Here is a 25065-nt window from a genome sequence, read left to right on the forward strand (position 1 = left end):
TTCTTGCAAATTTTCCGTATGTTTGAAATTATGCCCCCAAAAGGTTTTTTAAACCTTAGTGACCTACAATAATAACAATCACGATTTTGCTCCCGCGTCTGCAATTTGGGTAGGGCTGTCTCCGCTCCACGCTGCGATGGGTGGGAGAGCTTCCAAGATGGCGCGCTATCTTGGATGGTGGCTGGTGGGGGCTTCAGGGTGGAGGGGGGGACGAGGAACACATTCCAGAAGTCAGGCCTTTCTGCACTCCAGGCTACAGGCAAGCACGGCCTGAAGCTGTTGGACCGAGTCTCAGTGGCTGGAGGTCGGTGAGGCCGCCTGCCCTAACGCCCCTGGTGGCCTCGGGCCGCGAGCGTCACGCCCAGACGTCACATCACCGGCTGCAAGTTTTCACCTGGGCCCACCCCCTCCTTCTCCCTTTAAAACGCAGCGCTTTTCCCGCCGCAGTCGTTCCTGAGTAAAATCCATTTCACAGCTTTGGCCCACGTCCGGCTTCGTTTGTCCGCGATGCTGCCTTTCTGACGCGCTTGGTCTGTGAGGAGCACCTCGCCCTTCGCGCAGGGACCCCGCTCCGCTCTGCAGGGAGCCGTCAGGGCTGCCCTCGAGGGAGGCTGCCCGCTGCAAGTGGCGGGGTGCAGAGCCCCAGGACGGCATGAAGACCCCCAGTAAGAGGAGGACGCGAGGGTCTGAGCATGGACCCCAAGTCCTCTGCCACTGAGCAGACCTGGTGAATATCACCGTGACCCACTGCGCAGGCCGGCAAACTGAGGCTGGTGGATGCCCTCCGTGCTGCTCTGATGAGGGCCTGGCCTCACCTGGGCCCCCGCCCTTCTGCCGGCTTTGCCCACTCGCGGCCGCTGGGCTCCCTCCTGGACCCCACCGGGGGACCCAGAACCTGCCCTTTGACCCACAAATGGGAGAAGACTCTGAAGTTCCAGCACGTATGGGTTAGCATCGGAGGCCACCCCTCCTGGCTGGCTGTCCTTGGGCACGTCACTTTCTAAGGTCAGCCTCACCTGCAGGAGCGGGTGACAGCGTCCGCCTCGCCAGGTAGAGATCAGCGGCTGCGAGCCCCGCCGGCCTCCTGCCGCCAGAGAGCGCTGCAGGCCCCGCGGACCCTCTCGCCTCCTCGCCTTTCCGCCCCTGCCGCGCTGTTTTGCCGCCGGGTGTTCCGGAAGTCGGGCTCCGAGGGCGGCTTCCGGTTCCGGGGCGGCCGTGGCGGTGGCGGGGCGCCGGGGCGATGGGCCAGAGGTGATCTCGCTAGAAGTGATTGGGCAGCGGCTGCCGGCGAGACAGACCCTCCCGGGGTCCGAGGCGGGGAGGCGGAGTCGCGCGGCCCCTTCGGGAGTGGCTGCGCGCGGCGGGGCTGGCCGTTCGCCCCGAACCCCAACCCCGGACGGTGGATCCGAATGAATGGGCGAGCGGCGGACGACTGACTTGCGCTGGTCTGCTCCCAAGTGAGGCGTCGGCAGCGAGGAGCGGCGAAGGGACGGGGACAGAATGAACCGGGCCAAGCCCACCACCGTCCGCAGGCCCAGCGCTGCGGCCAAGCCTTCGGGTGCGCGGCCTCTCCCGGCGGCGCGGCTTCGGGGCTTCCGGCCCGGCTCCTCTGTCGGGTCGCGGCTTCGCTACTCCGAGCCGAACGCGGTTTCCAGGAATGGGGTCTCGAAGAGCAGCCCTTGGTCCCGGCGGCTCTGGGAGTCGCGAGCCGGGAGGCGGGGGCAGCACAAACACAGTGGCTAAAAGCAGGCTGGAGCCAGACTGGCCTCCGCCCCGCGCTTTGCCGCTCCAAGCTGTGTGGCCTTGGGCACGTTACTTAACCTCTCTGTGCCTGGTTGTCCTCACCTGTAAAGTGAGAGTAATGCTGCCTGTTCCAGAACCTCGTTGAGGATTAAGGGGACTGACACTTGTCAACTAGAGGTGGCCTGGTCGGTAGTAGGCTCCGTGTGGCCGTTGTTGCTCCCGTCGTACGGTCCCAACTCTGCCGTGGACTTGCTGGGTGACTGGTTTCTTGCCTCCCCCAGCCCTTGTTTAATCCCCTCGGAAATCGCAGGAGGTTGGAGTTGGTCTCGGACACCCTTTCCACCTCGGCTGCTGTGTGAAGGTGCCCGTTTCTCCACGTCTCTTCTCTGCAGGGCACCCTCCTCCAGGAGACTTCATTGCTCTGGGCTCGAAGGGTCAGACCACTGAATCGAAAACGGCATCCACCCTGCTGAAGCCTGCCCCTTCCAGCCTGCCCTCGGAGCGCAAGCGGGACGCTGCGGCTGCTCTGGCAGGTGCCTCGGCCCTGACCGGGCTCACCAAGCGCCCGAAACTCTCCTCCACACCCCCTCTGAGTGCCCTGGGACGCCTGGCTGAGGCCGCAGTGGCAGAGAAACGTGCCATCTCTCCCTCGATTAAGGAACCGTCTGTGGTCCCGATTGAAGGTAAGGTCAGCCCCTGACGTCCCCCAGAGAATGTAGCCCACGCCTTGTCTGTGCACCAGGGGTTCGGAACGGCCACTTGCGGCTTAGCACTGTAGGTGGAGCGTAGGTTCTTTGGAGAATGGAGGGCAGGAGTCCTCTGTGAGTTTGTTTTTCAAAGCACCTCTCATAAGGGTGCCTTCGCCCCGCTTGTGCTTCAGACTCTGTGACAGCGATGGGAAGTGCTTGTGCCACTCAGGGCAAGGTGGCACAGGTGGGTCTGGGGCCCGAACGGGCTGCTGCCACGTAGCGGGAGCAGCGTTGGCAGCGCGCACGTCAGTGGCCTTCTCTGTGAGGCAGGCGGAGCGTGCGCCAGGGCCTCCTGGGTTGGGAAGCCTTGTACGGATTTCCGTTGTCCCAGCTCCAGGGGTGGAGCTGGTGTGAGGCTGATGCGCTCCTGGGGGCCACCAGCGCCTGCCCTCTGGGAACGGGCTCGCTCCACTGTGACAGGCTCTGCTCCGAGCATGGCGGGTACAGGGCAGCGCACAGACAGGTGCTGTTCTCGGGGGCTGTGCGTCTCGTGAGGACCCCTCTCCCCCCGGGACGAGGAGGCTTTGTGCTGCCTCCTCCTTTCTCCCGGCTCCTGACAGCGAAGGGCTTGGAAAGGTAACACGGCAGCGTTAAAGACAGGTTAAAGCTGATCCACAAGCCCGCTGTTTACACGAAAGCTTTTAATTTTGTGTGCACCTCACGTTCCCTTACTTCTCTGTACCATCTTTCCGTGGATTATTTCTGGTGGCCCCACGATGCCCTGTAGATCAGGTCTGTTAAACATCACACCGGTCCCAGGTGTTGTGCGTACAGGTGCTCACGGGACAGCCTCGGGCGAGGGAAGGCCCATCAGGGAACCGCAGCGTGAAACTGAGCCTGAAAGGCTGGATGGAATCTTAACAGGCAGTGCAGGCTGTTGGAGGAGAAACCACTGAGTGGAGGCCTGCGTCCTGGAGTGGGGACCTGTGCTTGGGGAACAGGGCATGCGGTGGCCAGAGCCGAGGCGGAGGACGGGGCTGGAGCAGTGCTTTGGGAGCCGAGTCAGACCCTCGGTTCAGGGCCCTCCGCTGGCGGCTGGTGCCGGTCAGGAGTGGAAGCGCTTGCGGGGCCGAGTCCTGACTCAGGCCACGGTCCTCTGCGCTGATGGCTGTGCTTCGGTGTTGTTTTACCATTGCGTGACTGCCAGAAAGGGTGGCTTTGAAGGTTGGATGGAATATGATTATGAAAAGCACGTCCAGAATAATAACGTATTTTACAAACACCTTCAACAAAACGGAGAAAAGGCTGACTTGAGCTACTTATAGCGTCTGGTGCTTGGAACATCTCCACGGCCAGGACCTTCCGTAGCTCTGGTCCATCCTTCCTGCCTATTTGTCATTTTCCCCGGCACGTAGACGGCACTCAGGGGCTACTGTTGAATCCTCTGTTTTCAGTGCAGTTAAGTTAGAAATCAGTAACAATGCCTCCTTCCGTCGTTTGGGTATCTAAAAACACAATCCTAAAAAAAGCCTTGGGTCAGAGAAAATATCGTAATGGAAGTGAGAGAATAGGTAAAATGGAACAATCACAAACGCAGCACGAAGCAAACATGGGATGGAGCCGAAGCCCGGCCGAGAGGGACCCTCAGAGGAGCGGGGACTCAAGTGCGGGTGGGGGGGCGGGGGGTTGTGCCGGAGCTGCGGTTCCCGTCGAGAAGGAAGGTGGGGGACAGAGGACGCACAAGGAAGTGGAGAGCAGAGCAGAGCAGCGGGCAGCTGTGCAGGGAGAGGGGCGAAGCCCCCGGTGGGTTCCCTGCAAAGACGGAGCAGAAAAGCCTCTGCGGGACAGACCCGGGAGGGACGGCAAAGAAGCGGCCATGACAGAAGAGAAGGAAGGCTGCGGGTACGTTGTGCCGGCTAACTGAAAAGCTTAGAAAAAATGTCCAACTTGTAGGAAAATAGGTGTTTCAAGAACAGATCACCCTGGGGTAGCCGTGTGGTGTGGCGAGAGGGCTCTGGTGGCACCTGGCTAACGCCGACCCTTCGTGGTCTTGGTCGTTCCCGAGGGTCAGGGCAGCATCTGCCCGGCGGCGTCCTCCCGGGAGACCGGCTCAGCCCTGAGACCCTCGCTGGCCGGTCTCTGGTGGTTGGCCCAGTCAGCCCGTGGCCTGGGGTCCCCGCGAGGCAGCCTCTGCTCGGAGCTGCCCGCCTGACAGGGCCCCGTCTCCCCGGCCAGTCCCGCCCGCGGTGCTGCTGGATGAGATCGAGGCAGCCGAGCTGGAGGGCAATGACGACAGGCTGGAGGGAGTGCTGTGCGGGGCCGTGAAGCAGCTGAAGGTCACACGGGCCAAGCCGGACAGCACCCTGTACCTGAGCCTCATGTACCTGGCCAAGATCAAGCCCAACATCTTCGCCACGGAGGGGGTCATCGAGGTGAGGGCCGGGCGTCCCCTCCTCCGTCTTGGGAAGGGGCAGGTGGAGGCGAGACGGGCCTCCCCGACCACCACGCCGTCTCTTGCAGGCTCTGTGCAGTCTCCTGCGGCGGGACGCCTCCATCAACTTCAAGGCCAAGGGGAACAGCCTGGTGTCCGTGCTGGCCTGCAACCTCCTCATGGCCGCGTATGAGGAGGATGAGAACTGGCCCGAGATCTTTGTCAAGGTGAGTGGGCCTCTCCCGGGAGATCGCTGTTTTGGTGAAGGGGGCAGAGGGCCGTGGGAGGTGGGGTGCGCCGCTGGACCCCCAGGGCGAAACAGGGGCAACTGAATGCGTTCTTTCCGGAGGGCTGTGTCTGGCGGCCCCGCTCCTGTCCGCTGGGGCCCTGGGGAGGCACCCGGCTCGCTCCTCCCGCGGCGCCGCTGGACGTGGCAGAGGCCTTGTGCTCGCAGGTGTACATTGAAGACTCCCTGGGGGAGCGGATCTGGGTGGACAGCCCGCACTGCAGGACCTTCGTGGACAACGTCCAGACGGCCTTCAACACCAAGATGCCCCCCAAGAGCGCGCTCCTGCAGGGGGAGGCGGGGCGCAGCGGAGGGGAGCTCAGTGCCGGTGAGAGATGCTGGGCGGCCGGGCGGGGCTTCCCCGCGGTGGGGGGGGGGCGGGGGCCGGGGCGGGCCGTCTCCCTCCACGGAGCCAGGTACCGCCGGGGGCGTGGGTGCCCGAGGGCCGGCTGGGCGCGCGTATCCACGAGGCACTCGTGTGCAGGGAGCAGCCCTCACCCCTCCCTCACCGAGGAGGAGGACAGCCAGACGGAGCTGCTGATTGCGGAGGAGAAGCTCAGCCCCGAGCAGGAGGGCCAGCTCATGCCCAGGTAGGTGCGCCGCGCGGCCCCCGGCCCGGCCCCGCGAGAGCCCGCCCGCCTCCCCGCCCGCCCGCCTTCCCGCCCGCCTGCCTCCCCCCTCTGGCCTAGGTACGAGGAGCTGGCGGAGAGCGTGGAGGAGTACGTCCTGGACGTGCTGCGCGACCAGCTCAACCGGCGGCAGCCCATCGACAGCGTCTCGCGGAACCTGCTGCGGCTCCTCACCTCCGCCTGCGGCTACAAGGAGGTGCGGCTGATGGCGGTGCAGAAGCTGGAGATGTGGCTGCAGAACCCCAAGGTGAGGGATGCCGTGCGCGTGGGGTGCCCCTTGGCGGGCGAGGCGGCGGGGCTGACGGCGCTGCCCCCGCCCCGGCCGCCCCGCAGCTGACCCGGCCGGCCCAGGACCTGCTCATGTCCGTGTGCATGAACTGCGGCACGCACGGCCCCGAGGACATGGACGTCATCTCCCACCTGATCAAGATCCGCCTCAAGCCCAAGGTCCTGCTCAACCACTACATGCTCTGCATCAGGTGCGCCCGGCGGGGAGGAGCGGGCGGGGGTGGGCGGCAGGCGGGGGCGGCCCAGCCACTCCAGCGCCGCCTGCTTGGCCCGCGTCCAGGGAGCTGCTGAACGCGCACAAGGACAACCTGGGCACCACCATCAAGTTCGTGATCTTCAACGAGCTCTCCAACGCGCGGAACCCCAACAACATGCAGACCCTCTACGCCGTGCTGCAGCACAGCCCCGCGCTGGCACCCAAGGTGGGAGCCCGGCGTGGCCTCACACCTGTGACCCCCGCCCCGCGCCCGGGCTGGAGACGAGGGCACAGCGGCGGCCGGCGTGGTGCCAGGCCGTGTGTGAGAGGCTCGGGGGTGGGGGGGCGAGGGGCCGGGCCTGGGCGTGCAGCAGGAGCTGGCAGGGGCCTCGTCTGGGGGCTCTGGGAAGACCTCCTGCAGCCTGGTGAGGACAGAAGCTGGCGGGCGGCCCCGGCAGCTGCTGGCACTCTCTCTCCCCCAGTTCCTGGCCATGGTGTTCCAGGACCTGCTGACCAACAAGGACGACTACCTGCGGGCCTCACGGGCCCTGCTGCGCGAAATCATCAAGCAGACCAAGCACGAGATCAACTTCCAGGCCTTCTGCCTTGGGCTCATGCAGGAGCGCAAGGAGCCCCAGTACCTGGACATGGAGTTCAAGGTGGGCAGCCCCCCTCCCCTGCCCCCCATGCCCCTCATGCCCCCCATGCCCCAAGCCCGTGCAGGCTGCCTACTGCTTGGGTCTCGCCCAGCGGTTTCCCCGGTGCCGTTCGGAGTGCACCGGGCTGTGATGGGTGCCCTGCGTGCACGGTGGCCCATCCCGGAGGCAGCGGAGGCTCCATCCTGCAAGGTCCAAGGAGGGGCTGGCCGGGTACCCCCAGGGGAGCCAGTGACCTCGGGGCTGGGTGTGGAGGTGGGAAGAGCTGTAGCCGGCAGGGCTGGGGAGGCCAGGGGACGGCGTGACCAGGCAGGGCGACGCAGACGGTGCACAGAGGGCCATAGATTTTGGGGTGTTTGGGGGCAGTGGGAGGTGCCGCTGGAGAGCAGGACTTGGGGCCGGGGGTGGAGGATCTTGAGTGCCGCGCGGGCAGGTCGGCAGACAGCCCACGGGGCGGCCCTCTTCTCGGGAGGGCTTAGTCCAGCCCTGTTGGCTGAGCCGCCTCGCTGTGGCCCGGCCTGGCCCTGCTGCCAGCCGCTTCTTGGTCCCAAGGCCTCCTTCCGTCCGGCGTCCTCCTGTCCCGGCGGCTCGTGTGCCCAGGGCCTGGGCAAGGGGTGCAGAGCCCGCTGAGCTGGGCTGTGCTTGCAGGAGCGCTTTGTGGTGCACATCACAGACGTGCTGGCCGTGTCCATGATGCTGGGCATCACGGCCCAGGTGAAGGAGGCCGGCGTCGCCTGGGACAAAGGAGAGAAAAAGAGTAAGGCTCCGGGCCTGGCAGTGGTGGGTGCTTCCGTGGCTGTAGGCCGTCCCCGAGGCCCAGGCAGGGGGTGGGAAGGGGCGCTCCCACGGCACAGCTCCTAGAGACCGAGGGAGCTTCCGGAAGCTGCTGGTTCCTGTTCCTCCCGTCTGGGCTGAGAACACCAGCTCCTGGTCCAGGCCCGTTCTCTGCTTGGACGGTTTGCTCATGTGGATCCTGGTGCCGTTGTGAAGGCGTTTCAGGCTCGTGGCCCTTGGGCCAAGGGTAGGTGGGGAAGCAGGGCGGTGGTGTTTGTGTCAGCCGGCTTTGGTTCCTGGCTGATCCTGGGCAGGCCTGGCTGTATAGGCCCCTTAAGCGATTGGCTGGAAGGACACTTGGAACCTGAGGGTTTCAGTTCCCCGAGCTGCCCTGGGCCTGTGAGGATGGTCAGGTGTTCGCTGAACCTTATGCTAGCCGAGTTCCCCGCTCCACCTCAGGTCTGCCATTCTAACCTGCAGACACTGCAGGAGGCTCGTGCCGCCCAGGCCTCCTTCCTGCGCCTGGCCTCGAGCTGGACCCTCTGGCTGCCGTGTGGGCTCTGTAACTCTCTCGTCCCCCGCAGACCTGGAGGCGCTGCGCTCCTTCCAGAACCAGATGGCCGCAATCCAGCGCGACGCCGTCTGGTGGCTGCACACCGTCGTCCCGTCCGTCAGCAAGCTCGCCCCCAGGGACTACGCGCACTGGTACGGCCCGCGCTCTCCTGCTCGGGGCGCGGCCGCTGCCTGGCCTGCCTGGCGGCCAGTGACGGCGCTCACCACAGAGGTGACAGGCCGCCGGCTGGCCCCAGCCTCTCAGGAACCAGCGGGGCCGGCCCTCGTGTGGCGTCAGGGCCTCGGGCAGAGCCTTCTCTTACAGGGGAGGTGGGGTCCCGTCTGACCGGGGTTGGGAGCCCCCTGCTGGGGGGCTCTGTCACCTGCCAGCCCCCCAGGCCTTGTTGGGGGTGGCTGGAGGCCCTCCAGAAGTGCCGTGGGGTTGCCGAGCTCAGGAATCGGGCGGTCCCTCTGCACGTGCGGCTTCGCAGCCAGTGGGGGCTGACGGGGTTGGCAGGGGGCCCGTCTACTCCAACCCTGACGGCTCTCTCCACCTTGCAGCCTTCACAAGGTGCTCTTCACGGAGCAGCCGGAGACCTACTACAAATGGGACAACTGGCCACCCGAGAGTGACCGCAAGTGAGCGTGCCTTCCGGCCCTGGGCCGCGAGGGCTGCCCAGGCCAGGCTCACTGAAGACAGCCCAGAGGCTCTGTCTGGTCTTGGTCAGGGTCACCGTCCCTGTCCCGCCCCGCACACCCTGTGCCGCATTTCCCAAGGGCGCGGTGTCTCTGCAAAGTCACCTGCACCCTCCCGGGGACTCAGCCGGTGCCTGTGCCCCGGGACCCCCCAGTTCAGCACCCCCGGGATGTTTCCAGCTCCCTGCCCCTCCTCGCTTCCGAGCAGCTGCACACACGTTTTTCCTCCCTCAGCCAGTGTCGTGCTCTGTCCCCTGAGCCTGGGGACACCCTGCCCTGTGCTTCTGAGTGGTCGCTCCCGTCCGTCCCCACTGTGGGCCCGGTCAGCGTGCTCGTCTCACACCTGCCTGTGCTCCACACCCGTCTCGTGTCACAGTCCGGGGGCTGCGGGACGAGGCTGGGCTCCCCTCACGTTCCTCCTCGGGACGGCGGGGCATGGTCCACGGGGCATCGGGCACAAGTGGCCACGGGGAGGGTGGGCGGCTGCCCCCTCGTCGCCCGCCATGGGCTCCCGCCAGCCCGGCCTCTCCCTGCCGCGCCCGCAGCTTCTTCCTCCGCCTCTGCTCGGAGGTGCCCATCCTGGAGGACACGCTGATGCGCATCCTGGTCATCGGGCTGTCGCGGGAGCTTCCGCTGGGCCCCGCCGACGCCATGGAGCTGGCCGACCACCTGGTGAAGCGGGCCGCAGCCGTGCAGGCCGACGGTGAGGGCCTCGCGCTTTGTCCTGCCCGCTGTGGCCTGGTGAAGCGGGCTGCAGCCGTGCAGGCCGACGGTGAGGGCCTGGCGCTTTGTCCTGCCCGCTGTGGCCTGGTGAAGCGGGCCGCAGCCGTGCAGGCCGACGGTGAGGGCCTCGCGCTTTGTCCTGCCCGCTGTGGCCTGGTGAAGCGGGCCGCAGCCGTGCAGGCCGACGGTGAGGGCCTGGCGCTTTGTCCTGCCCGCTGTGGCCTGGTGAAGCGGGCTGCAGCCGTGCAGGCCGACGGTGAGGGCCTGGCGCTTTGTCCTGCCCGCTGTGGCCTGGTGAAGCGGGCTGCAGCCGTGCAGGCCGACGGTGAGGGCCTGGCGCTTTGTCCTGCCCGCTGTGGCCTGGTGAAGCGGGCTGCAGCCGTGCAGGCCGACGGTGAGGGCCTCGCGCTTTGTCCTGCCCGCTGTGGGCGACGGCCTCCCGCCGCTGGGCTCCTCCCTCCCCGCTGCTGACCTCACGGGCATCGGGCATCAGGCCGTGCGTGTGTCTCGGACGGCAACCTAGTCCTTAGGCTGATTCTCGAGCTCACCCTGGACTCGTGCCCATTCTCCACGTGGTTGAACTTTGGCAGGAGTGTGTGTCTCTCGCCTCTTTAACGGGCCACCGCGGTGGCCTTACGCAGAGCGGTCCCCGTCCTAGAGCGTGCGTATGTCCCGTTGCCGATGGGCCTGGAGCCGACCCCTCGGTGTGGTGGGGCTTGCTGCCTCCCCGGGGGCTCTGCCCTGGCGCTTCTGCTCCAGACACGGGTGTGGTCACGTCTCGGCCCTGCCCTGAGCCCAGCTGCGCTGTGCTGCCCACGGTCTGGTCCTGCCTGCTCCCCGGCCAGCTCAGGTGCCACGTGGTGGAGACGTGCCCCGGCTCCCCAGGCCAGCTCACGCTGGCTGCGTGTCATTGCATCCTGCCCTGTGCCCGTGTCGTCCCCAGCCGCCCCCCGCCCCGTCTCCTCGCTCTCTGATGTCCACAGCCTGAGTCGGGGCCTGGACATCCACCGAGTGAGCCGTGTGTGGTTTCTGGGTTTCAGACATGGAAGTGCTGAAGGTGGAGAGGATCCAGCTGATCGACGCTGTTCTGAACCTGTGCACCTACCATCACCCGGAGAACATCCAGCTCCCGCCCGGGTGAGGCGCCAGGGGCCCATCCACAGACACCCGTGAGGCTGGGCCGTGCGGCGAACGACCCAGGGCCTGCTTGACTGCCGTCGCCTGGCTCTCTGTGACCTGCTCCCTTGTTCTCTCCTTTTTGGTCTTTGTCACTTAGATGCTTGCTTCCCGTGTGTGTGAACACATTCACGGTGTTTTCTGGACGACAGTGAGCTCGCGCTCTGTTTCCTTAAGCCACTTGACTGAGATACAGTTCTCGTTTCTCGTATGCTTCACTCATTTAAAGTTTGTGATTTGGTGCTTTTAGTACATTCGTGGGGTTATGCAGCCATTGCCATGTCCCCTTAGGGAACCTGTTCCCCGCTAGCTGTTGCCCCCCATCCCCCCTCCCCCAAACACACAGCCCTTAGACCCCACGAATCAGCTCTGTCCCTGTGGATTGGACATTTTTGGACACTTCATGTAAACAGAATCATAAAGCGCGTGGTCCTGTGGGGCGGGCTCCTTCCACTGAGCGTCACGTGTTCAGGGTCCCTCCGAGTTTTAGTTTGCACCTGTACTCTGTCCCTCTCCGTGGCCAAGTGCAGGCACTGCGTTTTGTGGATCTGTTTGCTGGTTGACGCACACTTAGGTGGTTTCCGCTGTTGTTAACCGTGCTGCTGGGAACTCCACGGATACGTTTTTGTGAGGATGTATGTTTTCAGTTCTCGCGAGGATACCCAGGAGTAGAATTGCTGGGTCACGTGTTTAACCTTTTGTGGAACCACCAGACTTTCCCGCAGCGGCTGCGCCGTTTCACTTTGCCAGCAGAGGGTCCGAGGGTTCCTGTTTCTCCACATCTTTGCCGAGACTGATGGTCCATCTTTTTATTTTAGTCGTCTTAGGGGGTGTGAAGTGGCATCTCATTTTGGCTTTTTTTTTTTTTTTGGCTGCAGCATGTGGGATCTTGGTTCCCTGACCAGGGATCAGACCTGTGCCGCCTGCAGTGGAAGTGCAGAGCCCTAACCACTGGACCGCCAGGGAAGTCCCTCATTTTGGCTTTGATTTCCATTTCTGTAATCGCTAGTGACACTGAGCAGCTTTTCACATGCTTGTGGGCCATTTGAACACCTTCTTTGGAGAAATGTCTATCTGAGTCCTTTGCCCAGTTTTAAACCGGATTGTTTGAATATTTGTTGTTGAATTGTGAGAGCTCTTTATAGGTTCTGGAGTGAGACCCTTAACATACCTATAATTTGTAGATATATCCCTTCTTAGTGCCGTTTGAGACACAGAAGCTTTTAATCTTGATAAGGTCCAGTTTATTTTTCTTTGTTTCTTGGGTCTTCGTGTCACGCGTAAGAAACCATTGCCTCATCTGAGGTGTCAAAGATCTATTCCTGTGTTTTCTTCTAAGAGTTTTATATAGTTTTAGCCTTAATGTTTAGGTTTGTTATCCATTTTGAATTTATTTTTGTATACGGTGTGAGGTGCGGCTCTGACTTCATTCTGTTTCATGCTGATGCATCATGGTCCTTCGTGGGTAATCAGTTGACCTTAAACATATGGGTTTATTTCTGGATTCTCAGTTCTGTTCCACTGACCTATATGCCTGTCCTCACGCCCACACTTCTGTCTTCATTACTGTGACTTTGTGCTGGGTTTTGAAATTGGGAAGTGTGAGTCCTCCAATTTTATTCTTTTTCAACATTATTTTGGCTTTTCTGGGTCCTCGCATTTCCATGTGAATTTTAGGGTCCTCTGGTCGATTTCCACAAAAAAGCCAACTGGGATTGTGGTGGGATTGCATCCAAGCTATAGATGAGTTTGGGGAGTGTTGCCAAGTCATCATATCAGATTTATTTTATTTTTCCTAACGGCTTCTTAGCTGCTTTCTGTTGCGTCATCTGAAAGGACTGTAATCACGATAGCATGATGTGTGACTTTTGAAAGTTATTATGGTTACACGTCGATGGATACTGGGGTGTTTTCTGGTTTTCTGATGCAAAGAATAACAACAGTAGTTAGCATTATCGAGTGTTTATTACCTTTCCCATGTTCCCGTGCTATAGGGTGGGAGGCCAAGGCTGAGGGAAGTAGGGCACGTGTCCCGGAGCCCGGGGCTGGGGTGTGGGCCCGAGCAGTGTGCTGGGTACAGCCATGCACATCCTGGGGGCGCAAGTCCCAGAGAGGAGTGACTGAGGCTCCAGTACTGACGTTCGGGTCTGTGAGGCGGTTGCCGCCCTGGCCTGGACCCGTTCCCGTCGGGACCTCGTGGCCCGAGGCTGAGCCATCGGCACCTTGCGTCCCAGGTACCAGCCTCCGAACCTCGCCATCTCCACCCTCTACTGGAAGGCGTGGCCCCTCCTGCTGGTCGTCGCCGCGTTCAACCCAGAGAACATCGGTGAGCCCCCTCTGGCCAGCCGTGGTCCCCTGGGCCGATGTTGACCTTTCCCCCTTCTGGGCTTCCTGCCTGTCAGGGCCTGGAGCAGAGCCTGGCTGGGGACTGGAGGATGGGCTGGGGAGGGGGTGGGTCTTCCGTCGGGAGTCCCAGCTACCACCTGCTGTCGCCTTGCTCCCTAGGCCTGGCCGCCTGGGAGGAGTACCCCACGCTGAAGATGCTCATGGAGATGGTGATGACCAAGTAAGTGGCTTGCCGCTCTGGGAGCGGGAGGGCGGGCCCACCGGTGCCGCGCTGGGGCTCCCGCTGCTCTGCGGTCTCCCTGCTCTGCGGGGCTGCCCCCTCGCTGGGCTGGGGGCAGTGGCATCAGGCGGCGCCCTGGGCCCTCCTGGGCAGCACTCGTGTTGCCGTGGGCGTGGGGACGGTCAGGCTGGTGACGCTGTGACATTGCGTAGAGCGGAGGGGAGCCAGAGGGTGCGGCGGGATGGGGACGGGGCCAGGTGCGGTGTGAGCACTGCCGGGGTCAGCAGCAGGGAACTGCCTCGGGACGCGGTGGGCGCCAGATGCCAGGGCCGCTGTGACTGTGCTCGCTGCGAGCCATGAGCTGAGGAAGCGGCGTGGGCGCCTGGGCGGGTGGCGTGTGTGTGCTGTGCTCCTGCGGCGGGGGTGGGCGCGGCCTGCCGGCGCACTCGGGGGCAGCGAGGGTCGCTGCGGGACACTGGCTGAGGTGGAGTGGAGCCTGAGGCCGTGGCGTGTGGGAACCGGGCGCGCGGGGTCTGGGTGCGGCCCGAGGCCGCACGCGGCAGGGCCATCCTGTGGTGTCACGGGAAGCTAGGTTAGATTCAGGACACGTGACAGGAGTGCAGCTGCTCGTGCCCCCAGAAAGCCGCGTGTGTCTTTGAAGCCGTGAGTCGGTCTGGGGTGCCCTGTACGCCCTGGGCCACCTGGCCTGTTGGAAAGGGTCCAGGGGTCCCGTGTGGCCATCCCGGACAGACGCCACTCGGGTCCAGGATCCTGACACACGTTGGCCGATTTTGGAGGCGCCAGCACTCGGCTGTGTGGGAGGAGAGGGTGGCCGGCTGTGGGCTCTGAGGGCTGCCCAGCTCTCTCATGGGGGTCTGACCGTGACCATGTTGCTGACGCCCTCCCTCCCCGGGTCCCTTCCACAGCCTGACGGCTCGAGCTGGGCCCGGGCGAGGGACGCCGTCCTAAGTTATGACCCCCCACCCTGAGCGCCGCCTGGTGGCAGCCAGCCTCTGGTGGCCCGGCGACAGGTTCCTCCTGCTTGGTCCCCAGCAATTACTCGTACCCGCCGTGTACCCTGACGGATGAGGAGACCCGGACTGAGATGGTCACCCGGGAGCTGCAGGTCTCGCAGCGGGAGAAGCAGGAGATCCTGGCGTTCGAGGGGCACCTGGCCGCTGCATCCACCAAGCAGACCATCACTGAGAGCAGCAGCTTGCTCCTGTCCCAGCTCACCAGCCTTGAGCCCCAGTATGCGCTGCGCGGAGCTCGGGGCCGGGCCTGGGCTGGCAGGGGCGGGCGGGGGCGCCGTGTCCTGGCCGCTGTCCTGGCTCTCCGCGCGGCCGGGCCGTGGTGAAGCCGAGAGCCCCCGTGGCTGGGCTGGGAGGGGAGGGACCGTGGGCCTTGGGGAAGACGGGCAGCTGCCCACAGGTGGGAGGCAGGCGGCCCCGCCCTCACCCGCCACTGTCGCCTGGGGAGCCCTGTGCTTGCGGCTTCGACACGCTTGGGTCTTGTGGAACTTTCAGAGGGCCGCCCCGGAGGCCTCCCCCTCACGTCCTGGAGCAGGTGAAAGGCCTCAACCAGTCCCTCCGCCTCGGGCACCTGCTGTGTCGGAGCCGGAACCCGGACTTCCTCCTCAACATCATCCAGAGGCAGGTGAGTCCCGCCGGGGTCTGGAAGGAGGAGGCTGGCTGCAGGCGGGCGGGCGGGGAACCTTCTAGGGGCGTCAGCGGGCTGTGGCGTTAGATGAGACCGTGGCCAGAAGAGGGCACACCCAGAGACAGGGCTACATGGCGACGGGCTCCTGGGTGTGCACATCGCTCCCAGCACAGCTGGCGGCCGTGGCACGTTGCCGGCGGGGCGCACACAGGGCCGCCTCGGGAGTCCCCGCTGGATGGCGGGCAGGTGGGTCGGGAGGGGCCGCAGCAGGATTAACCGGAAAGAGCCGCGTGGCTGCCGCCCTGCCCAGGCCTCCTCCCAGTCCATGCCCTGGCTGGCCGACCTGGTGCAGTCCAGCGAGGGCTCCCTGGACGTGCTGCCCGTGCAGTGCCTGTGCGAGTTCCTGCTGCACGACGCTGCCGACGAGCCCGCCTCCGGGGAGGAGGAGGAGGAGGGCGAGAGCAAAGAGCAGAAGGCCAAGAAGCGGCAGGTCGGCGCCCCGGCCCCGCCCCCGGCCAGGCCCCGCCCCACCCCAGCTCCGCCCCGGCCCCAGCCCCGCCCCCGCCCTGCCCCCGGCCCCAGCCCAGCCCCCAGCCCCGGCCCCGGCCCCAGCCCAGCCTACCCCACCGGCCCTGGAGGCCCACCCTGAGGCCCCCTGTCCCTGCAGAGGCAGCAGAAGCAGCGGCAGCTGCTGGGCCGCCTGCAGGACCTGCTGCTGGGCCCCAGGGCCGACGAGCAGACCACGTGCGAGGTGCTGGACTACTTTCTGCGGCGCCTCGGCTCCTCCCAGCTGGCTTCCCGGGTGCTGGCCACGAAGGTGCGGCGGCCGGCCTCGGCCCGCTCTCCCCGCGCTCCCCTGCTCGCCCCGGCACGGTTCTGTCCTCTTTCGTTACGATGAGCATCTCTACTCACCCAGACTTTTATCCTAGCTGACTTCCGGACACAGAAAGGGCGCAGTCATAAACCGTACAGGGCTCAGAGCCCTTTTCCCCTGTCTGGGCCCCCTCCCTGGGTGGTAATGGGAAACGTCCCGAGAGCAGTTCAGTCGCCATCCTGCCGTGCTTCCCAAGGTGCTGGCGACGGTTTTCCAGGGGAGCCGGTAGCGCTCCTTCCGCCCCAGTCGTGGCAGCTCTGACCGCACCACGTCTCTGCCGGGAAGCGGCCCCCTCGCGCGGGTTTGAGAGGGAGTGGGTGGCCCCGAGACCGGGCGCATGTCTGCTTGCAGGGCCTGTCCCTGGTGCTCTCGGAGGGCAGCCTGCGGGACGGGGAGGAGAAGGAGCCCCCCATGGAGGAGGACTCGGGCGATTCGGATGCGCTGCAGGGCTACCAGTGGCTGCTGCGAGACCTGCCCAGGTTGCCTCTGTTCGACAGCGTCAGGACCACCACCGCCCTGGCACTGCAGCAGGTGAGGGGCCGCAGGGCGGGCGGCGGGCAGCCCTGCGGGGCGTGCGCTCACACGCCCTCCTTCCCCCCACTCCCCAGGCCATCCACATGGAGACAGACCCGCAGACCATCAGCGCCTACCTGGTCTACCTGTCCCAGCACACGCCCGTGGAGGAGCAGAGCCAGCACAGCGACCTGGCCCTGGTGAGGGGGGCGGGGCGGGGCGGGGGGACCCTGGCCAGCCTAGCCGGGATGCGGTACCAGCGGGGCCACCCCTTGGCTGTGGGCTCTGAGCGCCCAGCTGCCTTGCCGGTGACCTTCTGTCCGGAGCAGGGGTCGAGGGCAGGAGCCCCCAGTGCCCTTGTGATCATCCAGGCCTGGTTGCCTCTGTGGCTCTGGGCTGGGGGAGGCGTGGCTTGGCCAACCCAGGAGGCCAAGGGGCAGGAGGCCAGCCCAGGAGTCCGGGGCTGGGGCTGGGGCCCGCATCCCGCCCCCTGCCGGGGAGGCCCTGGGAGCTGAGCACGTGCCCGTTTTCTACTTCGTCTTGCCCTTTTCCGGCCGTCTTTCTTCTGACCTCGCTACTCCGCTAGCGGGTCAGCTGACAGTGACAGAGGTTCTGGAGGCCCTGGGTCTTTGTAGAATGCGTGAGTGGAGGGAGTGAGGGAACGGGCTGAAGACAGAGGTCGGTGGGCAGGGGGATTCTGTCCAAGCCTGGGCTCCTCGTCAAGGGGCTGGACAGTAATAAAAGTCCGGGCTGGAGGCCTCGCCCTTCTGAGTCTGGTCCAGGGGCCAGCCTGCCCCGCGTCACTGCTGCAGGTTTCAAGTAAACGTGGTGTCCGGCTGTTTGCAGACGGCCTTTCCCTTCGGGTCTCGAGAAGCGTGTGTTACTGTCGCTCAAGGGCAGATGGCGCCTTGCCCCATGACTCGCTCTCCTCTCCGTGCGGGGCTGGCCCTCTCCAGGGAGCCTGTCACTTCTTGCTGCCCCTCCCGCCCGCTTGGCAGTTGACAGCCCTGCGCGGCTGCGGGGCTCTGCGTGTGGGGCCCTTCCATCCGTCATCGGCCTGCTGCCCGGTGTCGGGGGGTGGTGGTCGTGCAGAGCGGACGTGGCGTCGGGGCGGCCTTCCGAGGGGACGGGGCCGTCGGCCAGGCACGACTGGAGGAGGGCCCCGTGCCCTCTGACGCCGTCCTCCCCCAGGACGTGGCCCGGCTCATCGTGGAGCGCTCCACCATCATGTCCCACCTCTTCTCCAAGCGCTCCTGCAGCGCCGAGTCGGACGCCGTGCTGGCCGCCCTGCTCTCCATCTTCTCCCGCTACGTGCAGCGCATGCGCAAGAGCAAGGAGGGCGAGGAGGTCTACAGCTGGGTAAGGCGGGCGGGCGCCCTGGGCCGGCCCCCGTGGCCCTCGCCTCGGCCCGCTCATCCCCTTCCTCCCCCTCCAGTCGGAGTCGCAAGACCAGGTCTTCCTGCGCTGGACCAGCGGGGAGACGGCCACCATGCACATCCTGGTGGTCCACGCCATGGTCATCCTCCTGACGCTGGGCCCGCCCCGCGGTGAGCAGCCCGCGGGCGGTGGGGCCTGGGTTTCCCGTGGGGGTAGGTACCCTTCCCTGCCCGTCCTGGGGGCGCGCGCGAGAGCCTCCACGTGGCGGGACCCCGGGCACCGCCGGCCCTTCCGATCCACGGGCTGGGGGTTTCCAAACTCCGTGCCGCCTCGGCCCACACGCTGTCCTGTCGTCGTGAGATGCACGTGGGTGTTGCTGGGCACCTCGGGGCCTGCTCCTCTTTGCACTGTGGCTTCTGGAGGTGGAGGTGTCCACGTGGGGCTGCCCAGCTGAGGGGACACTGGTGCCCAGAGCAGTGAGCTCCAGGTCCTCTCCACAGTCCTGGGGTGTGGCCCTCGACTCGCTGGCCGTGGGCTGTGTCCAGAGCCGGCTGATTATCCGGCCTCCTGAGACCTCTCGGCCTGGCAGCCTCTCCTTCCCTCCCCGTGGCTGACGCCGTGGGCTGCTCTGCCACTTACTTGTGTCCAGGGGAGGCTGGCCTTGTGCCGGCCTGGCCTACTGGCTGCCCGGGTCTTTGTGCAGCCTGAGCCCTGGAAGGAGCCGGTTTGGCCAAGCCCACAGAGCCCAGGGAGCGTGCTGGCCCCAGCCTCACACCGTCCCCTGGGCGGCCTGGCCAGCTCTGCACATCCGTTTCCTCGACTGAGACGGGGCAATGCCGCGATTGTGAGGATTACACAAGTCAACTGCACAAAGCCTCTGCCGCTGGGCCGCGCTCAGTTCTTGGTAGATTCTTCTCCATCCTCTGAAGCCCCAGTTCGCACCTATAAACCGAGGGCGTGCTGGCCTCAGCCTTCAGCCTTCAGCCTTCGGTGCGGCCGGAGCTCCTAGGGTGGCGAGGTCTGGGAAGGCCTCACTGAGCCGGCCCTGGTGCTTGCCCTGTTGTCTCTCCCAAAGCTGGTGACAGTGAGTTCCAGGCGCTGCTGGACATCTGGTTCCCAGAGAAGAAGCCCCTGCCCACGGCCTTCCTGGTGGACACGTCGGAAGAGGCGCTGCTGCTGCCCGACTGGCTGAAGTTGCGCATGATCCGCTCGGAGGTCCCGCGCCTGGTGGACGCTGGTATGGCCTGGGCGGGGCTCGGGCGGGGAGGACCAGGTCTTGCCTCCTGCTGCGGGCCTGGGCGTGTGTTCTAGCTGTTGCCGATGAGAGAGGACGGCTCGGGGGCCTCTGGTGGGTTCCGGGGCGTCTGTTATTCAGCAGACGTTTGTGGATCTGTCAGTGCGCTGACAGCTGCCCACAAGCCCTTGTGGTCCGGCGGGGAGGCCAAGGGCCTCCAGTGAGAAGCGGTGCTGGAGGAGGAACGAAGACCAAGTGGTCCAGGAATTCGGAGGGGAGGAGGAGGGGCTGGGGCCTCGGAGCTGGTTCTGGGACGCAGAGTGGCCTTGGGCAGCCTGCGGCAAGGAGGAAGGGCATCCGGTGGTGGTCAGCGTGGTATCCAGCGGGGGTGGCAGGCCGGGCAGTTTGGGGGGTGGCTTGGCTGGAGGGTGGGTTGGCTTGGGAAGCGCAGCAGGACACGCTCAGGGGAGCCTTGACTCTGAGCTGGAGGGAGCGCAGGGCTGGCCCGCAGCCTCAGGATGCAGGGTGGGGGGCCTGAGGACCCACCAGCCACACTTGGAGCTGCCCTCTGGGCCCTGGGCCCCACCAGGCCCCGCGGGCCAGGGTCACCAGCGGCGGTCACTGAGTGAGAGCCGCCCTCAGCCCTGCAGGACCTGGAGCCCCAGCAGCTGCTGCTGTTCGTGCAGTCCTTTGGCATCCCTGTGTCCAGCATGAGCAAACTTCTCCAGTATCTGGACCAGGCGGTGGCCCACGACCCCCAGACCCTGGAGCAGAACATCATGGACAAGAGTGAGAGCCGGGGTCCTCGGCCGAGCACCCCGGGCCCGCCATGCGGCTGTGGTCGGGGAGCCAGGCTGTGGGTGGAGTGGAACAGCCCCAGGGCAGGGGCTGCAAGCAGGAAGGTGGAGCTGCGTCCACCCCTCGGGTTGGAGGGTGGAGGGAGCTGTGGGCGTTGCCTGATTCTCTGCGGAAAGACCCTGTCACCCAGCTTCCCAGGTCCTGGGGAGGCTTGGAGCTCTGCGGGCACTGTGCGGAGGGCTTCCCTCCTCCCTGGGGGCCCGTGTTTACCCGTGGCTGCCCCCCCCCCCGCAGATTACATGGCTCACCTGGTCGAGGTCCAGCACGAGCGAGGGGCGTCCGGAGGCCAGACTTTCCACTCCCTGCTCACAGCCTCCCTGCCCGCCCGGCGAGGTACCCACCCATCCCGGCTCGCACGGCCACTCGGGAAGCGTTTGCTTCTGGCCGGCGTCCGGGCTTCTGTTCACGGGCCCTGTTCCTCGTGGGCCTCGGCAGTCCTGGCGAGGCTGGGGGTCCCGGGGTGAGAGCCCTCTGCAGGGCCTGTGAGCCAGCTCCTGTCGGGGCGGTGGGCTGCCGGGCGAGCCTAGCCTTGGTTGGCAAGGTCCCCGCCACAGCTGGCCGTGATGGCTTCTCAGCCGACCTGCTCCTCCTTGCCTGCAGACAGCACGGAGGCGCCGAAACCCAAAAGCAGCCCAGAGCAGCCACCGGGCCAGGGCAGGACCCGGGCCGTGACACAGGTGCAGGTTCTGGGCCCCGAGGACGACCTGGCCGGCATGCTCCTGCAGGTACGGGACACCCTCCCTCCCCGGTCCCTCCTCCCGCCTGGAATCCACGGCCAGGGGTTCCCTGGGCACGTGTATTCTCGCCCGCTCCTCACAGTGACAGGCGCTGCAGAGCAGCTGTGCGCAGTTTCCGTCTTCACGCTTACACACCTGTATGCGCACGTGTGTGCACAGGTCCACGCGCTCTTTCCTGGGCCTGTTGCCACGGGCCTCGTCCCAGTCCTTGGCCCCCACCCCATGCCCCTCTGGAGAGTCTGCTGGGGACCGGGCACACCAGTGCCAACTGCCGGCAGCCTCCGTGGGGTCGGGGTGTGGGGTGAGAGGAGGGCTCTTCGGGGAAGGCCCCCATCTGCCAGCCGCGCGGTCCTGATGGCTGCCTTTCACCAGATCTTCCCACTGAGCCCGAGCCCGCGGTGGCAGAGCTCCAGCGCGCGCCCTGTAGCCCTGGCGCTGCAGCAGGCCCTGGGCCGGGAGCTGGCGCGAGTCCGCCAGGGGAGCCCCGAGGTGCCGGGCGTCGCGGTGCGCCTCCTGCAGGCCCTCGCCACCCTGCTGAACTCCCCGCACGGCGGCGCCCTGGTCATGGTCATGCACCAGAACCACTTCCTCGCCTGCCCTCTGATGCGCCAGCTCTGCCAGTACCAGGTAGGCCCTGGCACAGCCCTGCGCCTCGCTCCCCGAGTCCCCGCGCCCGGGCTCTGCCTCGTGCGGCCAAGGCCTCCGTCCTCTGTCCCGTCCCCCCAGGCTCGGGGCTTCTGTGGCCAGGCCTGCTTGGGCCCCGGCTGACTGGGTGTCCTGACGTTGTCCTGTGGGCCTCGTCTCTTGCTCCTAAGTGAAGAGATGCAGCTTTTGCTGCGGATCTGGGGATAGATGCCCTGCTTGTGTGACAGAAACTTCCCATGAGCAGGGCGGGAGCGTGTTGGGCTTTCACCGCATCCACCACCTGGGTTCAGTAGTTCTGCCACGTTCACCTTACCTGCCCCTGTCTGTGCCCACGTGCGTGCTACCTCCTTGATCGTTTTCTCTCTGTGCCCCATGGGGACGGGCGGCAGCAGACCCCTCGCGGGCTGCGGGTACGGGCGGTGGAGGGGCCCCCGCTGTGGCAGGCGGGACGGCCCTGCCCGGCCCTGGCTGTGTCTGAGCCGTGCTGCGCTGTCCCCAGCGCTGCGTGCCCCAGGACACCGGCTTCTCGTCGCGCTTCCTCAAAGTGCTCGTGCAGACCCTGCAGTGGCTGGACAGCCCCGCCGTGGAGGCCGGGCCCCTGCAGGCCCAGCTCAAGCTGTTTGCCGCCCAGTACTCGGCACGACGCCGGATCAGCGATGGTGAGACGGGGTCAATGGTGCCGGCGGGGGTCCTGGGCTCTCTGCCGTCGCATCAGGGGGACCAGGGCCTTGTTCCCAGAGGGGTCCCGGGTGGCGTCGGGGTGAGTGGGGCCCAGCGGTTTGGGGGTTGGGGCACTGGGGAGGCCCCCCAGAGGGGAGTGTACGTGTGGGAGCCGAGGGGAGTCGCCTGCCCGGCACCCCTGGCAGGAGTCCCATGGGTCACACGGCGCTCTCCTGCAGTGCGGAGTGGGTTCCTGCACCTGGCGGAGGCCCTGACGTTCCGCGGGGACCCGGAAGTGGTCAGCTCCACCATCCGCGCCATCGCCGCCACCCTCAAGTCTGGGGAGGGGTGTGACGTGGAGCCCGAGCTTATCAGCAAAGGTACTCGGGCCCCAGGCGCCACAAAGACCCCGCCTCGCCACCCCGCACACAGGTCCCTCTCCTGGGCGCCCCCAGAACAGGGCCCGGGGGCGGGGCTGTCTGTCCTGGAGTCCGGTGGCCCCCTGAGCTGGAGTGACACAGGTGCCCTCTCTGCCCCCCTCAGTCCTCCGGGGTCTGGTCGCCGTGAGGTCGCCTCACCTGGAGGAGCTGCTGGCTGCGCTCTTCTCCGCGGCCTCCGCCTTCCCGGCCTCGGGGCCCGTGGCCGTGGTGAGCTCACTGCTGCTGCAGGAGAAGGGGGAGCCCCCGGCCCTGGGGAAGCAGGACTCTGACGGCTGCAGGTGAGCCGGCGGGGCGGTGGCCGGCTGGGAGGGGGGGCGGGGTGCGACCCTGGCCGGCCGCGTCTGAGCCCACCCCACCTGCCCTGCAGCCTGGAGGCTGTGCGGCTGGGACCCTGCTCGGGGCTCCTCGTCGACTGGCTGGAGATGCTGGACCCCGAGGTGATCAGCAGCTGCCCTGACCTGCAGCAGCGGCTGCTGTTCTCCCAGAGCAAGGTGGGCCTCACGCGGACCCGGCACCCTGGGCCACAGTCCACGTGGCGGCCCCGGGCGGGGAGGGGGGGGCTGCCTCTCTGTCACTTCCAGCAGATCCGAGGCCTGGGTCTCAGTGGCCAGACAGGTCCCACGTTTCCTCTGAGCAGGTCACCACAACTGGCCAGATCTGGTCACGGAGGCGGGCGGGGGGTGGGTTGGTCCTTTGTGGGCTCAGGTCCCCACAGGGCACGAGACGGTAGGGGGAGTGGAGCTCAGCAACCCCTGACGAGGGGTGGGGTCCTCTGAGGGGTCGGAGCCCACGTCAGGGCTCTGCGGGGGTGGCGGGGTCCCCCAGCTCATCTGGCCGTGGGGAAGGTGAGGATACACTGACCAGGTCGCGGGGGAGGGGCTGGGCAACCCCTGCCCGTGATCCCGCCGCGCGCTGGCGGGTCTGCGCTTCTGACCGCGGCAGTCATGCTTCTGCGCCCCCCGCCCGCCCGCCCAGGCGTTCCCACGCCCAGGGTTTTGCTCGCGTGTCTCCTGGTCTCTGAGGAGTGGATTCAGCTCAACCCGTGTTTAATCTGCGGAGTGACCGGCCGGGCTGGGTGGCTTCCCGGGCGGGAGCCTCGGATCTGCCTCAAAACGGACGCTTTCCTCTGCTCTGTGCCGGCACACGTGGGCTGTCATCTGCTGACGCTAGCCGGCGGAGCTATCAGCCCGGCGGGGACCATCCCAGGTTTCCTCCCTCCCCAGGGCAAAGGCCCTCCCGGGCCGCAGGTGCCGTCTTTCCGACCCTACCTCTTAGCCCTGCTCACGCACCAGTCCGGCTGGCCCACGCTGCACCAGTGTATCCACGTCCTGCTGGGCAAGAGCCGGGAGGAGAGGTGAGTCCCCCAGATCCCTGTCCCCCACCGGCAGGTCTGTTCCTGCCGCAGGCAGTGTGGGCCTTGGGGTGCCATGTGGCGGCCGCCCTGCCCAGACTCCTCCGGGAGCCGCGTTCAGAGGGCAGCGTCGGGGGCCTTGCGGGGATCTGATCCAGCACCCTTCCCCGCCGGCTTCCTCAGGAACCGGGGCTCTCTTGCCTGGCCCGGTGTCCCTTCTCTGGGTGACCAGCAGGCAGACAGTCGGGTTCACTGTCCTCCGGTCGTGTGAATGGCTGGTGTCCGTGCTGTGCTGCGGGGGCACCAGAGGCCCCTGTGCGCGGCTGCAAGCGTGGGGTGGGGCGGGGCCGACCTTAGCTTTGCCACCGTGAGCTGCAGAGAGGCCAGGTGGGGCAGCCCGCGTCCCCTGACAGCTGACCTGGGCCCTCAGCCGGCAGGGAGCGTCCCGCCCCATCCCCCTCCTCCCTCCGCCTGGAGACGTGCCTCGCGCTCAGCCAAGCCGCCTCGCGTCCTCCAGGTTTGACCCCTCGGCCTCCCTGGACTTCCTCTGGGCCTGCATCCACATTCCTCGAATCTGGCAGGGCAGGGACCAGCGTACCCCTCAGGCAGGTTTTGGGGTGTCCCCTGCCCGCAGGGTGGGGTGGCGGGTGGACATGGCGAGATGCGGGCACGCCCGTCGCGCCCAGGCCTGACTGGCGGTGCCCGGCTGCAGAAGCGGCGGGAGGAGTTGGTGCTGCGGGTCCAGGCCCCAGAGCTCATCGGCCTGGTGGAGCTGATCCTGGCGGAGGCAGAGACCAGGAGCCAGGACGGGGACGCCAGCGCCTGCAGCCTTCTCCAGGCCCGGCTGCCCCTGCTGCTCAGCTGCTGCCGCGGTGACGACGAGGGCATCAGGAAGGTGGCGGTGCACCTGACGAGCTGCATCCAGCAGTGGGCTGACAGGTGAGGGTGCTGGACCCCGGGCTCCGGAGCCCCCTCCTGTCCCCTTGCCTGTGTGATGGGAGGCCGTGGCTCAGATGTGAGCACCGTGGGAATGAGCCCAGGCCACCAGTGGGGGTGGGGTAGGGGTGAGGGGCCTGGCACACCAGCTCTGCACGCAGCCCGCAGTGGGAACAGCGGCTCCCTGGTCCCACGGCCACCCCGAGTCTGGTCTCTGGTCTCTCGCAGCGTGTTGGGCAGGCGTTGCCGAGACCTGCTCGTGCACCTCTACCTGCAGCGGCCAGACCTCCGGGTGCCTGTGCCTGACGTCTTGCTGCACAGCGAAGGGGCCGCCGGCAGCAGCGTCTGCAAGGTAAAGCCCTGTGGGGTCATCGGG

The 25065-nt window shown here is 66.1% G+C and overlaps 1 protein-coding gene across 2 annotated transcripts in view; it reads left to right on the forward strand.

Annotated features, from left to right (window-relative positions):
* Positions 1 to 1196: 1196 nt before the first annotated feature.
* Positions 1197 to 25065, forward strand: part of INTS1 (integrator complex subunit 1) — a 29627-nt gene continuing 5758 nt past the window's right edge. The window contains exons 1-38 of one of the 2 annotated variants that reach the window (XM_068565415.1): positions 1197 to 1558; positions 2136 to 2426; positions 4668 to 4864; positions 4953 to 5090; positions 5318 to 5477; positions 5634 to 5739; positions 5839 to 6025; positions 6112 to 6257; positions 6347 to 6488; positions 6745 to 6921; positions 7567 to 7675; positions 8277 to 8397; positions 8806 to 8883; positions 9486 to 9643; positions 10704 to 10800; positions 13074 to 13165; positions 13345 to 13405; positions 14459 to 14656; positions 14932 to 15061; positions 15375 to 15554; positions 15732 to 15881; positions 16290 to 16469; positions 16547 to 16651; positions 17643 to 17810; positions 17887 to 18040; positions 18904 to 19065; positions 19705 to 19851; positions 20155 to 20253; positions 20521 to 20645; positions 21030 to 21284; positions 21802 to 21961; positions 22202 to 22342; positions 22506 to 22680; positions 22770 to 22893; positions 23626 to 23756; positions 24271 to 24358; positions 24466 to 24692; positions 24918 to 25041. In XM_068565415.1, the coding sequence (XP_068421516.1) occupies positions 1501 to 1558; positions 2136 to 2426; positions 4668 to 4864; positions 4953 to 5090; positions 5318 to 5477; positions 5634 to 5739; positions 5839 to 6025; positions 6112 to 6257; positions 6347 to 6488; positions 6745 to 6921; positions 7567 to 7675; positions 8277 to 8397; positions 8806 to 8883; positions 9486 to 9643; positions 10704 to 10800; positions 13074 to 13165; positions 13345 to 13405; positions 14459 to 14656; positions 14932 to 15061; positions 15375 to 15554; positions 15732 to 15881; positions 16290 to 16469; positions 16547 to 16651; positions 17643 to 17810; positions 17887 to 18040; positions 18904 to 19065; positions 19705 to 19851; positions 20155 to 20253; positions 20521 to 20645; positions 21030 to 21284; positions 21802 to 21961; positions 22202 to 22342; positions 22506 to 22680; positions 22770 to 22893; positions 23626 to 23756; positions 24271 to 24358; positions 24466 to 24692; positions 24918 to 25041 (5541 nt within the window). In that variant the 5' untranslated portion in view covers positions 1197 to 1500. The remainder of the gene's footprint in view (positions 1559 to 2135; positions 2427 to 4667; positions 4865 to 4952; positions 5091 to 5317; positions 5478 to 5633; positions 5740 to 5838; positions 6026 to 6111; positions 6258 to 6346; positions 6489 to 6744; positions 6922 to 7566; positions 7676 to 8276; positions 8398 to 8805; positions 8884 to 9485; positions 9644 to 10703; positions 10801 to 13073; positions 13166 to 13344; positions 13406 to 14458; positions 14657 to 14931; positions 15062 to 15374; positions 15555 to 15731; positions 15882 to 16289; positions 16470 to 16546; positions 16652 to 17642; positions 17811 to 17886; positions 18041 to 18903; positions 19066 to 19704; positions 19852 to 20154; positions 20254 to 20520; positions 20646 to 21029; positions 21285 to 21801; positions 21962 to 22201; positions 22343 to 22505; positions 22681 to 22769; positions 22894 to 23625; positions 23757 to 24270; positions 24359 to 24465; positions 24693 to 24917; positions 25042 to 25065) is intronic. The other variant, XM_068565416.1, reaches the window with a different exon arrangement.

Source organism: Eschrichtius robustus, chromosome 16 (assembly GCF_028021215.1).
Source record: "Eschrichtius robustus isolate mEscRob2 chromosome 16, mEscRob2.pri, whole genome shotgun sequence".
In the NCBI taxonomy this organism is placed as follows: Eukaryota; Metazoa; Chordata; class Mammalia; order Artiodactyla; family Eschrichtiidae; genus Eschrichtius; species Eschrichtius robustus.